Here is a 16,593-nt window from a genome sequence, read left to right on the forward strand (position 1 = left end):
TGAACAAGGCGCTGGTTTTTGATTACGCTCCTGTTAAACTCATCAAATCAGGAGGCCTATGAACCATGGAAACTATTAATAACATCATCACATCTGGAACCACAAACAAGAATGGTCAAAAAGTGTGATATGCCACCAAAAAGGTGGCAAGTTGACATGTGACAACTACAGAAGCATTTCACTACTTTATACGTCCTATAAAATCTTCATAAAAATTCTAGAGAGGACAGGTAGACTGTACGGTGATAAGACGATTGGTAGATACTAAGGAGATTTTTGGACTGGAGGATCGTCCATTGAAAAGTTATTTACGGTCAAACAGGTACTGAAAATTGGGAATTCAACGTCGATATAATTTGATGCACTTGAAGCAAGCATCTGACAGTATTCACTAAAATCTACTGCACAAAGTAATGCTTAACCTGGAATCAAAGAAAAAACTGGCAAACCTTAGCAGAATAACAACGTCCCACACAATAGCGCAAGTTACAGTCAATAATAGTCTAATAGATGCGTTTAAGACAAGCGTCGGAATAATACAAGAAGCACTTCTACTGTTAAATCTGGCACTGGATCAACTTATACGAAAGCTGCTGAGGGGACAAAAGGCACGCCGATCTATAAGTCCTGCCAAACCGTCGCATATGCGGACGATATAAATATCATGGCGCGGATCAATTGTTCTTTTCCTCAGTGAGTTAAATAGACTAGTCTAAATCAGACTAAAACTCACTAAGGAAGAGAGCAACTGGTCCTCAAAATACCGGTAATAAAATAATAAATAATAAAATAAAAAATCCGCCGTAGCCCGTCCCAAGCCCGGTTGTGAAAGGAGGAGGGATGGATAGCTTCAGTCTGAATGGTGGTGTAAAGCAGCATCTTACGGGGTAGGCGAGGAAAGTACAGGAACTTTGCAAAATTGTAGATTACTCACTAAGCCACACCTGGCAGTTAGTTATATAATGCAAATCCATCTAATTAGAAGAAGAAGAAATTTAAGGTCCGGTATGGATAAGCCGGGACTCGTCTTACTTGGTGACTGGGTTAGGCTCTCGTAATGGACTGCACGGCGTCGAAACCGCTAGTCGTGGGGCGGTTCGACGTCTAGGCGCCACGACGATCAGGAGCATTGTTCCGCCTACTGCAACTGATTCGTCACAATGTGTGGCGGCCACTTCAACACGTTCGCGTAGGCAGCGAATGAAGTGGGCTGTAGAAATGAACTTATTCATCATCCGCTCCTACTACGAAATAACGGCGAGGGCGGGTACAACATCTTACCGCCCCTTGTTGCACTAGAGATTCGTCGAGCGTTTCCTGCAATTCGCACACATGACTGCGCAGCGAGTCGCAGACCAGTACCGCTTTATATGTAACTCGTAGCGACACAATCCCGGCCATCATCAGGGAGCGTGTTCGAACTGATGACCGAGAGTAGATGGGGGTAGAGGCGGCGGCATCAACAACACCACGCCGCACTGCAGACAACAGTTTCAGTACTCGCCGAAGCACTCTTCTCCACCGTCCAGCTGAGGTTTCCGTTGAGCTTCGGGACGAACTCCAAAGAGCGTGTATAGAATTCTCGGAAATTGATCGTTTGCATAGGCCAGGTATTCCCAGGCTCTATGCATCTCCAGCAACTCCGGGAATTCTATATCAAATCAATGATGAGATTACATCTCGACGGTGTGGTGATATGTCGCTGTTGCAACTACAATCACTTGTGTATTGGGGTGCAATTACGGCTGTCAGATTACACGGTCAGAAGATTCGCTTTCGTGTTATTGGTTTGACTGACCGAAGAGATCCACCATGGAAAATTCATTCGGATCAGCACTGGCAATGTCAGCAGACGGGTGAAAAACAAAGTGCAGAGAGTTTATCGGAATTATGCCATCCCCAGTGAGACATCCGTAGCTGAAATTCTAGACACACTAAAGCAGAAACTTTCTGCTGTCGGTTGCCACGGTATGGCGAAAGTCACTCCAGACGTGTCCAGCATGTAAAATACGCGAGGAACCAGCGCAGTTTTTTCAGATCTCTCAACGAATCCCAACAGAGCGTCCAGTCAGTGCAGTTTTGGGTAACGGAAGCGAAAGAATACTGGGGTGGACTTTGGGGGTTCCCCGCCCAGCATGCTGAGGGGATCACCGCCGAAGACACCCTCCATGCCAATACGCCTAGCATGAATTTTGCGGATGTTACCGAAGAGGAAGTTCGACGAGCCGTAAACAGCTCGAAGAACTGGAGGGGCCTAGGTCTGGATCGGTACGAAATCGGTTGGCGCACAGCATAAATAAGGCCATGAGTCGGCCAGAGGAATTTCCACCCTACCTTATACCTAAGAAGGACACGGTGCAGCACCCTGCAGACACAAGACCGATTACTTGCTTACTAACCCTCTACAAATTCATTGCGTCCATTATTAGTGGAAGGAACAATGCGCACCTGTCCGAGGAACAGAAGGGCTGTCGAATTGGATCAAGGGGTTGCAAAGAGCAACTCATTATCGACTCGGTAGTTGTAGCACAAGCTACTAGAGGCCAAAGAAACCTCTTTAGTTGCTATATCGATTATACCAAGGCTTTCGAAAGCGTGCCGCATACCTGACTAATCAATTCATTTATCGCTGCACCTGCAGTTAATGCAGGTCTGCTACTTCCACTCGTACGGAAATCTTGAAAATCCCAGAACTTTCCCAGTGATTCGGAGAAGGGGATGATCATCGTATTCTCTGCCGTCGCAAAGATAGTGGCTAAAATAATCCTGGAACGCATTAAAGAACATCTCGAAATTTTGATCGATAGAGGGCATGCTGGTTTTCGCTCTGCATTCTTTTGTATTGACCACCCCAACACCCTACAGATTATTTTGGAACAGTGCGAGGAGTTTAGATTTTCGCTGCACGATTTCGAGAAAGCTTTCGATAGTGTGAACAGGGAATGTATCTGGAGTGCTCTACGCAGGAGGGGCATTCCCCAGAAGTTAATAGCCATTATCAGAGCGACTTATCCTACATCTGTATCGCATTGATCCCAAACTAATAAAGTTTTGGTGACAGTTATGGAAGGGTGACATACCACCTTATCAGTGCGTACATCTGAGGGTGCTAATACCTCAGAGTCCATCCATATACGGAGGAACATCTTCCAGGGAGATTCGTTGAGTCCCCTTTGGTTTTGCATGGCACTGAATCACCTTTCATAGGGGCCTACGACCGAGAAGAGTGGGAAACTTGATCTTGTCGAGTTGACCCTCTTACGAAACGGGACAAGAACTAAAACAAGTCGGGAAACTGGAAGCTGGACGCTTCAGGTACGAAAGGTTTTGTGTATTTCTTAGTACGTAGCACGTAATATATCCATATATTATGTGAGAGTATCCACTTTCGGGTGATATTGACATTCATAGTCTTCAATTTTCAAAGAAGCAACAAATTTGAGGTATTATAACTTTGTTAGTAATAGTGCAATTTCCACCAAACTTGGTAAGATCATGCTCTATATTATAGCCTATATCACTGCAAAATTTCATGGTACTAGGATGAACTTCAGTGGGGTTTCTAACCAATTACAAAAAATTGTAATATGTACTATTATTAACTTTATTTAAACAGATATCGGCATGGAAGGTATTTCGGAGCCCAGGCACCATATAGTGGCAGCCTTCTGATTTTTTTCAGATTTTTCGGTTCAGTAGTTTCTGAGAATGGCCCCCTTAAAGAAGTGATCACTTTCAACCCCCCGCGCTCCCCACCCTTCCAACGAATGTCAAAACTAAGATCGGCTTTGAAAAGTGCTAATCGAGACCTTTAATTTGATACCCCACATGACTATATTTGATGAAAAAAAATTTTACACCCCCCTTTTGCATGTATGGGGACCCCCCCCTTAAATTCGACGTAAAAGGATGTAATTCACTGTATGCGTGAGCGTTCACAGTTCCCCCTTTCTACCAAATTTGGTGTCAATCGCTATAACCGTCTCCGAGAAAAATGCGTGTGACGGACAGACAGACTGACAGACAGACAGTAAACCGATTTTAATAAGGTTTTGTGTTTACACAAAACCTTAAAAAGAACACTTAGCGGAAAAGGAGGACAAAATCACTACCTCATGGCCGATAGAAGCGATACATCAAGGAGACCAAAGTCCAAATTGGATTGTAGCATCATATGTGGAAGGAGCAGATATGGTAGGAACAAAAAAACAAGTATATAGTTCATCTGCATGAAAATCGCACGTGGTGGTCACCTGCAGCTATCCAGGGCCATTATAAAAATACACTAGCATCAGGGAGTCAATTAACACCGTAACAAAAAGTATGTTAACTTCTAAAACAGAGTTTGAAAATTGAAACATTTCCATTGCCAGACTGAATTATCTAGTTAGTGATTGCAAACGACTTTACAGTAGTATATTATTGAACAATTACAACATACAACACGCGCCTTTATTTCATAATTTGATTCACGGCATTCGATTAACAAATAATTTAATCGAAGAATGGTCGAATAGATTGTAAAGGAACTAAGAACTAAAGCAATCCAGAATTAAAAAACAATGGTGGAGTTAAAAACGTTCACTTTACACTACAATGCCTCGGTGACCATCCAAACGAAATTATTATGTTAGTCATAATTATGAATGCTGAAACTGAAACAAAAACTAATGTTGAGTTTTATTATAAAAAGAATTGGTTGAAAAATCATATCACACAGTTTTATAGAAACCGTGATTGACTCAACAATGGCTCGACATTTTATTCTGTGCATTGGATACCTCCTGGCATCAATGGTAAAAGATAGTGCATGGATCTCTCATAAGGACAGTAAATAAATTTAAAATACATAAATTACAGGTGTATGTTCTCGCTCAGAACGAGTGTTCTAAGATTCCGCCAGAGTTAGAAAAGGTAAATCGAATCCTTTTTTAATAACGATTAAAAAATTAGTATTATTTAAATTTTTCAGGCATCTAAAGACTGTTGTCAACCCCCCAAGCTCAAGGAAGGGAATGCCCAAAACAAATGTGCAAAAATCGACAATATTTTTGTATGTTGACAAAAAAGAAGTTCTTTGCAGTTGTATTACAGAAAATATCGTTTTCTTATCCTTTTTGTGATTTTCAAAATCTATGGATTAATATGAGAATTGTGTTTCAGTGCCTATTGGAGTGCGTGTTCAATGAGACCCAAATTATTCAAAATGGACAGGTGAACACAGCCAATTTGAAAGCTCGTTTTGATGTCGAATTACAACCTGACCCCGAATACATTCCGATTGCAATGAATGCTGTTCAGACGTGTTATACATTTGGTAAGAATAATTTAACTTTTCCTTAGAAATATCAATTATTTATAGTATATCTTCGTAGTAACACAAAAAATGAAAAACAAAGATGAAAAAGTTGGTGGATGTAGTGTTTTGCCGTCTCTAGTGTCTGAATGTACGGATACGCAAATATTTGTCAATTGTCCAGCCAATAAGTGGAAAAGTAATCAATTGTGCGATTCAGCTAAGGCTTACCTGAAGAAATGTCCCGTTTTAAATTTTCCCATGAACAATTAAGTGGAAATTAAAACTATCTTAAATGTGAAATTTGACCGGAGAAGATCACTTTCAAATATTTTCAGTGAATTAAAAATATAAATAAACATGTAATACCATATATTTTAAAATAGAAACTGCACATTTGCATTACCATTTTTTAAATTTACAAAAACGATACAATATGACTTCAATTTACCACCGAGTGTCTTCAATTGTTCAAGAAAGAAAATAATTGATAAGAAAAGTGAAATGGAAGCTTGTTAAAATAAATTATACCTTAGGGTGCTTTTTAAAAGCCATAAGTATGATTACTTCGGAATCGGTAGCTAGACCCATGAGATATGAATGGTTTTGGGATTACCTTATATGACGATTTTATTTGTAGGTATTCAATTGTGCACTATTTTTAACAGCCATTTTTACAATTCTTCTGAAGAGTACAGTATTGGATGAAGTCCATTTCAGTTAGCATAGGAACAAGAAGTGAGCTTCATTTGACAAGCTTTATATTACAATTAAAGTCGGAAAATAAATCAAAAGTATTATAATTTATTTTATGTAAGGATCTTGGAAAAAAGTTGATTTTTCTTTTCAAGATCCGTTTGATCTATTGAATTGACTGTCCAGTAGCCAGACTTAAAAAAAACAGAAGCAAAAAACAAACTTCCATAGGACAGTCTTAATATAGAAGATTATCCAGTTTAATGTGAAATTGACCCTCCATTACGCATTAAAATGCAATAAATTTATACTGTAACGAAAGGTTGCCATAAACCCATATGTGAACAATAGTCAACCATATCTTTTCGCCATGGCCCCGCCATTCTGAGAGCCTTGTATTCCTCCTTCACTGCTCTGCAGCATGTAACGCCGACCCACTCGTCGACCATCCTGGGATGAGGGATTCGATTGGATCGCCTAGTCCGAAATGGAATTGTCGCAATTTCTTAATGTGTCACTTATCTATGGCCACTTCCGCCTTCTCATCAATCCACCTGCCGTAGATAACGTTTTTCGTTTCATAACGTGAGGCAAGAGCACTTTGAAAGCACAACGTGAACATGAATTTATGGAAACTTGAGCCTGTTCATTAAAATAATGTGAGATCAGTCGGCTTGAAAATCTTGCTTTTGTTAGTATTCATTTTCGCAAGAGAAAAGGCATTTGTGACAAAATGCAACTTTGGACTTCCGATTCGTTTGAGGTTTTACCTCGATACAGCCAGGTCTAACGAGATAGGGTGCAAAAGGGGGATTTCTTCAGGACCGAGACTTTTATCAGGGGCCCGCAATAGAAATTTCAATACAAAAATGAATAATATGGACCCAGATAATTTTCACCCCGGACCCAGATTTCCTCTCTATGGCCCTGAGTGTAGCATATGAGATTTTGCCCCGTCATATATCGCTTTGATCACAAGTATTAGTTTCTCCGGAATGCATTTTCTTGCGGTGAGCATTCCCCATGGAACAGTATATAACTCCTGCACATTGTGCCAAAATGATTTGCAGGATATTAATGTGGTCGGTATAGAAGGATCTAGACCGGAGATCAGCTTACTTTCTGACAATCAAGCTTTATAGATGTTTGATTCGTTCTAAGATAACATTAACTATTATTTTCGTGCCCACAGAAAGCCTACAAATACTCCCCAGGAATCTTGATTATTATATCTATCGGTCTTCCACTTACTGGGCAGATCGCAGATTCCCAGTAGTTCAGGATAAATGGAAGTAGCAACTCGTGTAAGCTGCAAGGGTTTCAAGGGGGGGGGGGGGGGGTTGACCATCAAGCAACGCGACTTGGCCTTTTGCCATTAGATGGAGCATCAACACATGGTATCCAATTGAGAACCGTGTTGAAACAACGGGAGCTATAATTATGACGGTAGGTGATGAAGCTGTGAATGTCTTCTGTTGCGATATTAAAAACAAGTCGGAAACGTGAAGCTTGGAGCTTCAGTTTTGAAAAGTTTTATATATTTCACATTTGAGAATACTTAATTACATGACGATTCCATTCGCGTAAGTCATAGTGTGTACGATTTTAATAAGTTAGACCATTCATTTTAACATGATACTGACATTCAGTATCGTAAATTCATATGAAATAGACAACTTTCAACTTTAAAAACATTGTTGTTCTTAACTTCTAAACCTACATCATTGCAAAATTTCGTGGTAGTAGGATGAACTTAATGGGGGTCTCCAGCCAATTATAAAAAAAATATAGTAATATACACTGTATGTGTGAGCGTTCACAATTCCCATCTTTCTACCAAATTTGGTGTCAATCGCTATAACTGTCTCCGAGAAAAATGAGTGTGACGGACAGACAGATAGACAGACAGACGCCATAAGAGCGTGGCAGGAGATGGTTCAGCTTGACCTTGCGGAGCAAAAGACGGAGGCGGTCTTGATTATCAATCGTAGGAAGAGGAATACGGTTAATATTCGTGTTGGTGGTCACGTCATCACTTCGAAATCGGTTATCAAATACCTGGAGGTGATGATTGACGCTAAAATCAATTTCAAGGGACACCTGGACTATGCCTGTGAGAAAGCGGCAAATGCCTGCGTATCATTGGCGCGGATGATGCCTAACATTGGGCAAGATACAGTCGCAGATTACTTGTGGCCGGAAACAGACAAGAAAAATGAATCCTCCTGAAAAGGATGCAGAATACCGAAAGGCGGCAAGGCGAGAACCGCTGGAGAAGAGGCAGAAACGGTGGGACGACTCGCAGAGGGGTCGCCGGACCCACACTTTGATTCCCCGTATTGAGAAGTGGATCCAGCGACGACACGGCGAGATTAACTACCATCTGACACAATTGCTGTCAGGACATGGTGGTTACAGAAAGTACCTGCACCAATTCAGGCTGAATGATTCTCCCTTGTGTCCTGAATGTGGTTGCACACCTGAGGACCAGGAGCATGTTATGTTCCACTGTCCACGATTTTTCTCAGAAAGGAGGAGTCTGGTCTTTGAAAACCAACTTATGCCCGCAGAACATCGTCGGGGAAATGTTGAAATCGAAGGGAAACTGGTGTGCGGTGAATTCCGTAATCAAAAGAATACAGGAGGAACTTGGAAGAGCGGAGCGCGCAAGGAGGACGCGAAGAACGGAAGGCTTGGTCGCTTAAAACGCAGTCCACCCTGCGAAGTAATGCTTTGCGACGGTCCCGCGGGGAAGGAAAAAGGAGAAAGTTTTAGTGCATGAGAATCCCACACGCTGCTGCAATCTGGCGCGGCAGTGTCTTTGTAGGCTTTCCACCTCCATCCATAAAAAAGAAGACAGACAGACAGAGAGCCAGTAAACCGATTTTAATAAGGTTTTGTGTTTACCCCCCTTAAGGCTTTGTGTAAAACATGTGAACCGTCCGAGATTATGAACGCCCATATATGAATGTATACGATCGCCGCATGGGAACATTTTTTGGAGGTCGAAGGTTCAATCTCGATGAAGAGGTTGAACCCTTTGTGCAGAATCGGTTAACGACTCAGCCATTACCTTTTTGGTGACATGGGATCAGGAAATTTCCAAAATGCTGGGGAAAAAATGTGTTTCAGTGCTATTTCTAGTCAGCTTCCCTAAAAATATAGTATATTACTAATATATATACTTATATTAACTTAATTTGAGCAGATATCGATATGGAGAGTATTTTGAGGCCTGAACACCGTAAAGAAGCACCTTCATAATTTTTTTCATCATTTTTTCACAGCTAAGCGAGGGTGACCAGGCCAGGGAGCAGTATTCGAGGATACTTCTGACGAGGGTCAAGCGGGTTGAATGCAGTGAAAATCGGAGGGGGAACGTAATATGTATAAGGCCCGACTTTGTATAAGGTCACTTCGAGGCAATGTATGTCAAAGCGGGGCTTATCGTTGAAAATGACTGTTTTGAGTGTAGTTCTGATTTGATAAAGAATATTCGTTAAAAGTGTGGGTAAGGACTTGCACAAGTAACACATAAAGTGATACTTTATGACGTTGAGCGCTAAACCATTAGAAGAGCACCAGCGAACTAGGGTGCCTAGGTTTTATTATAATAAACCAACAACAAACCATGATAGTGAATAATGCCAAAGATAGAATTCTCCGTGAATACAAAACATCTTGAGTATGTCGGGTTGTACTCATATGAAGATAAAATAAACAAAAAAAATTATCGCCAAGAAAATTTTTATTTTATTCACTTTGAAGATAAAAAATATCGGGGAGTGGTGATAAGCGTGACATTCAATTTTAAACAGCTCCTGCAGTATACTTGTTTCAAAACATAATGTGATAGAATGGCCCAGGAAGGATGATGCCGAACTCATTAAGGTATGTGGTATACTTTTCTCTTGCTCAGACCTACGGAGAGGAGGGGATAATTCTCATCAAATTCGAAAGTTTCTCGGAGGCTCGGAATACAGACTTAACAAAATAGCTGAGGGGCCTGCATAAATTTCATCCCTAGAGTTATGAGTATCACTTTTATGGTAAAAAGATGCGAAAATGTTAGGTTGTTGTAAATCCAATGAACTCTTACCTCCCAACCTACAAGAGAAGTCATCACCCCATATGGCAAGTAATTTGCTGCACAATGTTGAAATTTATTTAACAATGTAAACTTCCCAGTTATCAACGTTAAGTTGTTTCTCTGCCGTTTAAAATGTAGACGGGCACTTTCTTCTCCTTTTTGCACTAAACTTCTAATTTTTTTTTAATTGTGTCCATTCAAACCATCAAAAAAACAAATTCAACACAATCACTAATAGAGGGTTCGATGGTTCATATCCTGATCATAAATGTTTATCTTCGTCCTTGTGCATGTTTCGCTGCAGTATGCTTATCACTTTCACAGTATTAAAAAGAAAAGGAAGAGGAAACAAAGAAAAACAAGAGATAAAATGAAAATATACGGATGCTCTATAATCCAAAAAAAATAAAAAGGAGGCATGGAAAAGGCTGCTGAAAATTTGCAACTTTTAATTTCCAAGAAGGATATTGAAAAATGAGAACATTGGATTTGCATTACTATACATACCAGATTGCGGGGATCGAATAAATCTTCTCGTGTCTCGTTTCCTTCTTGTTTTTGAATCTACAATTTTTCTCATACCAAGCATGTCAGCGTCGTTACTAACCGTCACGCAGTCTGTTAAACAGCCGTGTTGTGTGTCTAGAAAACATTTATTGACAATTTTTATAATGTTTAACCTGTATTTACAACTCATAACTTTACCTTTGTCAGTTTTTGTTGAATCCAGAAAAATGTCATTATTTATACTAGGCACATTGATCTCCGCTTCTTTGGGGAAGTAATACTTTGGTGTTAATGTACTTGCCAAAATTTTACAATCTTAGACATTTCTTACCACAGATTATCCAATGCACGATAAAAATGCAGAATATACCAGTCATTGTATTTTTTAACACAAAGTTCATTTTTCTAAGCACAAAGGGAGTTCTAACTCAGAAAATAATTTTCACAAGGGATGTACGAGATGTTTAGTGTTTGATATTCACTGTTCAATGGTATAATAATTCACCCAAAGTAAATTTTAAACAATAAAAATTTGGCACAAATTCAGAACTGTTTGAAATATTGATTTAAATGCACTTTTATTCGCTAATATGTAAAAGTGAACGCTATCTGCTTCTAGTCCAAATAAAAAAGAAATGACTACTATGAATTAGCACTTTTCGAGTATCGTAAAAAATCCAAATAAGTAACAAAAATCACGATACCATTCAGTTTATAGAATGAAACTAATTTACTAAACTCTTTCTGATTACTTATTCATATAAATATTTCAAAATGGAAAGTCCGTTTTCAGTTGCACCTCACATCACTAAAGTTAGTTCAAAACTACTTCCAAATATGACAAGAATCAATTACAATCGAAACGAACAGTGTAAAACCACATGCAACGGACAATATGTGTACAAGTGCAGTAAATAAGATACAGCAGCAACTTCTTACGACAAAAGTCTCATAAAACCTATTTCATTGGTTTTTTATCGGTCAAACTAGAAACTTATGAGTCACTTTCCATTTTAATTATTTTATTATTGTTAAATGTTTGCCACTATCATGTTTCATAAACACTGGTTTGAACTTATCAAAAGACCGAACTATAGAAAATATAATTTAAAAAGAAATCCGAATTGTTTTCATGAAAAATTATATCACGCATTTCCCCATAGAGTGTAACAATTCGCTTTTATCACTCTCCGCTTGCAATGCCAAAATTAATTTCAAGTCATGGCGTTCCTTTGACGGAATCCGCTCCAATTCCAGGCTCTCTATTTCTTTATTTCCAGCATCATGACTATTTATCATTTTATTAAATAGCTTCTTGAATATTTTCTGCTCTACTCTTTATTGTACCTTATGCATTATTCTTAAATTCTTTTCCAGGCACTTTGGTGATTCAGAGCTTTGAGGTAAGATTTGCAAGTACAATTCAGGTCTTATGATTATTTTACGTGTCTCTGTGTGTTCATTTCAACTTTATCATGATGAGCCCTCGGTAATGATTATTAAAATCGATTTACCGTCTGTCTGTGTCACACCCATTTCTTCAGAAGCGGTTACTCTTAGTGATACGGAACTTGGTGGAAAGGTAGGTACTGTGAATCCCATACATGCATTGGGAAACATTGCTGTACATTGAAATTAAGACGCTGACCCTTATTCATCCAAAAGATTGGATGAACAATTTTTTTCATCGAATATAGTCATGTGGAATACCAAATGAAAAGTCTGGATCAGTATTTTTGAGGTAGGTACCCCCTGCTCTGTGCACATCGTCTCTAGGCCTCAAAATACTCCCCGTTACGATATCTGCTCAAAAAAGTTAATAATAATATATCATTATACTTTGAAAATTTACTGCGAACCCGCCTTAAGTTCATCCTAGGTGTGAGTTAAATATAAATGGAACCATCGTGTACCCAAATATTCTTACATAAAAAATCAACAGAACCTTTCATACCTGAAGCGCCGAATTTTCGGTTTCCGACTTGTTTTGTTATTGCTTACAACTCTCCTTCCCTTTGAGATAGAAACAGGGCAAAATATTGATACTGAGGTATCCTGTCAACAAAATCTTATTAAAACAAGCCAGTTGGTCTTTCTGCCCTTTTTTGCGGATGAAATCCATCTTGGATACTCAACCGTAATCGAAAATACGCATGCTGGACTCCAACCTGGAATGTTTTCTCCAGTTTCCCCACGGGACCACCGTTCTTGTATTGCTTCACGCGACTGCGCTCAGTCGTTAGTGATTCTTCCTAGTAGCATTAGTTGCTGCTGCTTGCAGCAGAATTATTTGCGGTAATTTCACTGTTGTTGCTCTGTTCAGCTTCCGTTACATTTTCGCGAATAGCTTACCACATTTTCCATCGTTAAATAGTACCCCGGGACAGTCTCGAAGTTTCGTTGAAACTTTCAAACCTTGGATGTTCACCATCTTCGGATGCATCTTTGCACGTAGAGCAATCAAGGGATTAATCCAAGCCGAATTTGCTAAGGTATTTTCTATCCCCGCCGTGCCAATTTAAGAACTACGTGAAATCCTAGCTAATCTCACCATGACTTCACTTACTCCATGTACTTACATATGTCTGAGATAAGCCTGAGTGTCCACCGACTATCTTCACCTAATATCATGCTTCTTGCCATGCAGATAGTTATCTAGCTGGCTCAATTGGTTAATTTGTATTTGCTTGTTACTTTCCATACAAGCAGCGCACCTCATTGGCTAGAATATATACAGGGATCAATTATATCTAGAATTACGTATATTGTCTCATATGCGCAGTATGCGCAGCATGTTCGGAGCGCATTCAACCGATATGTATGAAGCTGTCTGCGATTTTCCACAATATTGAGTGGTGGTGCCGCACATACAACTCAGCTGACTCCAATTCTTGTATATGGAATTAGGCTGACGACTCGTAATAGAAGTGGTCGCCGCCTGTGTTTCGGACCACCTATATTTAGTAACATCTTTACTAATGTTAAGCTAACAGTAGCTTCGAGTCGAAAGTCACTCTGAAGTATTTCAGTGGTGACTGAGAGCGAATGACTTAACCACCGATTCAAAATTGGAGTCCTTCAAATCTCAATTTGATCTTCAACCAGCTCCAGCCCGAAATCTTGACTTTAATATCGACCGCATAAATTTGCCTTTGTCGAGGTGACAGGACATTATGACCACTCCGACGTCATCTGCGAATTTGACGAAAACGGCTTGCCTATGTACTGGGTGTCGTAAACAGCCATCATGCATTATGTACCACAGCAGAAGATCGAAAACAGACCTTTGCGGAACATCAGTAGTTATATTATATTGGCTCCGATCCTTTTTCCAAATCGTAGAGTAGCTTTCGCTTTTGCAAGATATACTTAAGATACAGTTTGGCGCTTGTACCGAAGTGAGCGAATCCACCTCCCAAAGTTGAACGCATTTTTTATGTTAAAACTCACCTGGCTAGATTATAAATCATTTTAATCGCGTCAATGGATGACCCTTTCTAGAGGTCAAACGGTCGTTATGACTTTCTGCTATCGATAACTTGCCGCTTATAGATTACCTGCTCAAGAACCTGGCCTGTTGTATTCAGAAGTTTATATGACATTGGGGCACCTAACTACTTAAGGAACGCGACAGTTTTGCTAACGCCCACTGGGAACGGCACAACACGACAGATTGACTCACGCCCGCTGGAAACGATACGTCAGGGCAGAACATTACTACTTCAGATAGCAGGCAGACAAACATCTCTGCCTGGTCCAGGCTTCAGTACAGACAAATGTTCGTGCCTGTGGTAGAAAAATGTTTGTCTCGAATAAATAACCATTTCAGACATCAGGGACTGACCCAACCGTTTGTCTGATACAGAAACCGACTTTCTCTGTATCAGATATTTCTCTTTCTGATCCAACTCCGCGACATATATTATACCATATGGCAGTCCCGTGGGGAGAATGGAAGGAGAAGGAGGTGGTTTTAGTGAGTGAGAGTCCTATATAACCGTCTTTTAGGAGCCAACGGTAGCTTTTGAAGCTTTCCACCTTCCACCGAGAAAAAGGTATTTGTCTGACACAGACAGATATTTGTCTGCCCGTCAGACATTTGACTGACTAATGTCTGCCTCATGTCTGAGACTTACACTATCTTCATAAATCACTGAAGAAGGAGACAGCTGGTCCCTGAAATACGTATTTGTGCAGAATAGATACTTTTAGCCAATAAAAAGGAAAATTATCTTATAAAGATAAAACACTGAAAAAGGGGACAGTTGGTCCCCGAAATACGTATTTGTATAGATTAGATACTTTTAGCCAATAAAAAGGAAAACTATCTTTCAAGGCAATCTTTCTTTTTATGCGTAACTTGCAAACACACTAGGGAATATTTTGTTGTGTCGCGCTGTATCGTTCCCAGTTGGTGTTACCCAATCTGTCCTTTCGTGTCATTCCCAGTGCAATCCTTTAATTGTTTGTGTCAAATATAGAGAGGCAGGTGGACCGACAGACGTTAAATCGATTTTAATAAGGAGATATGTCATTCAGCAGGACTGACGAAAGTATCGGCCCAGAACGACAGATTGGATAGAAGCATATATTTTAGGGATGGCGTGAATGTAAGCATTTGGCTAAGATTGATGATGATTATTTGTAAGGATAGCTAAGGAATGTAGATGTCAGTGCTTCCACGGTCCACGAAGCAGATTAACTTTCCAATACGAGTGTTGTCGCGTGCGCACATCTGTTCCTACCCTATTCCCTTTTTGGACCTCATTTCATTTCAAGTTCCTGTACAACAGCCATATTCACAAAATGGGTATATTGTTTTCTAAAAAACTTCAAACTCAAATTAAATATAATTCTTTTTTTTTTTTGAACACTAGATTTTTTATTTTGTTTTAGGATTGAGGGATCTTCAGTTCACATCCACTTGATGTCAGACTACACCAAATGGACCCCTCGTTTGGGTTTAGCAACCCAAACTTCAAAAATAAAAAGCGAAGACGGCTCCACGGTTTCGTACCAGGGCAGAGAAAACTCGTCATTTGATCCGATCCGACATCAAATGGATGCAGACTTAGGACTTCTCAATCCTCAAACAAAGTATTTTCGGATCTGACCAGGCTTTGGCTCAAAATATTGACAGATTTACGCTCAATAGAATTCGCAGTCATGCCATCTTCTGCGAATGACATAAAGTGAGCTCATCTGCAAACCGCTTGGGTCACGCTGCTCTGCCCTGGCACAGGGGAGGCAGCATCTCACAAGTGCCTCTGTCCTAGTACGAAACTGGAAAGCCGTCTTTGCCTTTTGTTTTTGCTAGATTTTTTTTCATGTTTTCTATACACAATACTCATAACCAATTTGCTTTTCTTGAGCGTAACCAAACAAATTTCTTACTTATTTCAAAAGCTAATAAAAACTGAGAACATTGAGGCTGTTGTTCTAATAACTAAGTTATAGGCTGTTGGATTTAGCGTTGCCCCAAAGGACAGTATCAAATAAAATAGAGCACGTGCAATTGATTTTTTATTCATTGCTGCTAACTGAAACGATAATGAAAATGAATGCCACGTCGGTAACTTAAAAAATAAATTAGCAAAAGTGCAGGAAGTTGATAAACTAATCCTGAGCATATGAGGCCAAATACCAGTTAGCAGCGAAACGAAGAAGTGCCAAAAGATCAGACGCACCTTCCAAAAGTTACTAGCAAAAAAGCAAACAAGCACGTTTGACCAGGTACTTCTTTGGAGATATAATTGCTGATGGTGCTAGAAGACTTGAATGATTAAATTTCGCCCCATTTTCAGGTTGTTGTATAGCTCTGCTATTAAGGGTTGCCAAAAGGCAACGCAAAAGTACATTTTAAACATCTTCAGCGCCTCTATCATCACAGCAACTATGTCACATCAGCTATAATGGCAAGAAATATCCAACACATTTCTCTCCAAATGCTGTTACATAAAATAATAAAAAACCTTCTCTCCTGAAATGCTGTACTTCCGGTCTG

The 16,593-nt window shown here is 39.8% G+C and overlaps 2 protein-coding genes across 3 annotated transcripts in view; one reads left to right on the forward strand and one right to left on the reverse strand.

The window, feature by feature from the left end:
- LOC119661135 overlaps positions 1-11,440 on the reverse strand; it is a 36,431-nt gene extending 24,991 nt beyond the window's left edge. The window contains exons 1-3 of one of the 2 annotated variants that reach the window (XM_038070337.1): positions 10,921-11,440; positions 10,788-10,850; positions 10,590-10,724 (exon numbers count right to left, since the gene is read on the reverse strand). In XM_038070337.1, coding sequence (XP_037926265.1) covers positions 10,590-10,724; positions 10,788-10,850; positions 10,921-10,990 — 268 coding nt within the window. In that variant the 5' untranslated portion in view covers positions 10,991-11,440. Of the gene's footprint in view, positions 1-10,589; positions 10,725-10,787; positions 10,854-10,920 lie in introns of both variants that reach the window. The other variant, XM_038070336.1, reaches the window with a different exon arrangement.
- LOC119661137 lies at positions 4,732-6,046 on the forward strand. The gene is made up of 5 exons (XM_038070339.1): positions 4,732-4,796; positions 4,861-4,914; positions 4,973-5,053; positions 5,164-5,317; positions 5,376-6,046. Exons 1-5 carry the CDS (start codon positions 4,749-4,751, stop codon positions 5,567-5,569), a joined length of 531 nt encoding a protein of 176 aa, XP_037926267.1. The 5' UTR covers positions 4,732-4,748; the 3' UTR covers positions 5,570-6,046.
- Positions 11,441-16,593: the final 5,153 nt, after the last annotated feature.

Source organism: Hermetia illucens, chromosome 1 (assembly GCF_905115235.1).
Source record: "Hermetia illucens chromosome 1, iHerIll2.2.curated.20191125, whole genome shotgun sequence".
Lineage (NCBI taxonomy): Eukaryota > Metazoa > Arthropoda > Insecta > Diptera > Stratiomyidae > Hermetia > Hermetia illucens.

Bases quoted from the DNA above. Each gene is read 5' to 3' on its own strand.
- LOC119661137 (XM_038070339.1), top strand. From the start codon at position 4,749: ATGGCTCGACATTTTATTCTGTGCATTGGATACCTCCTGGCATCAATG. The intron at 4,915-4,972 runs GTAAATCGAATC...TAAATTTTTCAG, and splicing joins TTCCGCCAGAGTTAGAAAAG to GCATCTAAAGACTGTTGTCA. The intron at 5,054-5,163 runs GTATGTTGACAA...ATTGTGTTTCAG, and splicing joins CAAAAATCGACAATATTTTT to TGCCTATTGGAGTGCGTGTT.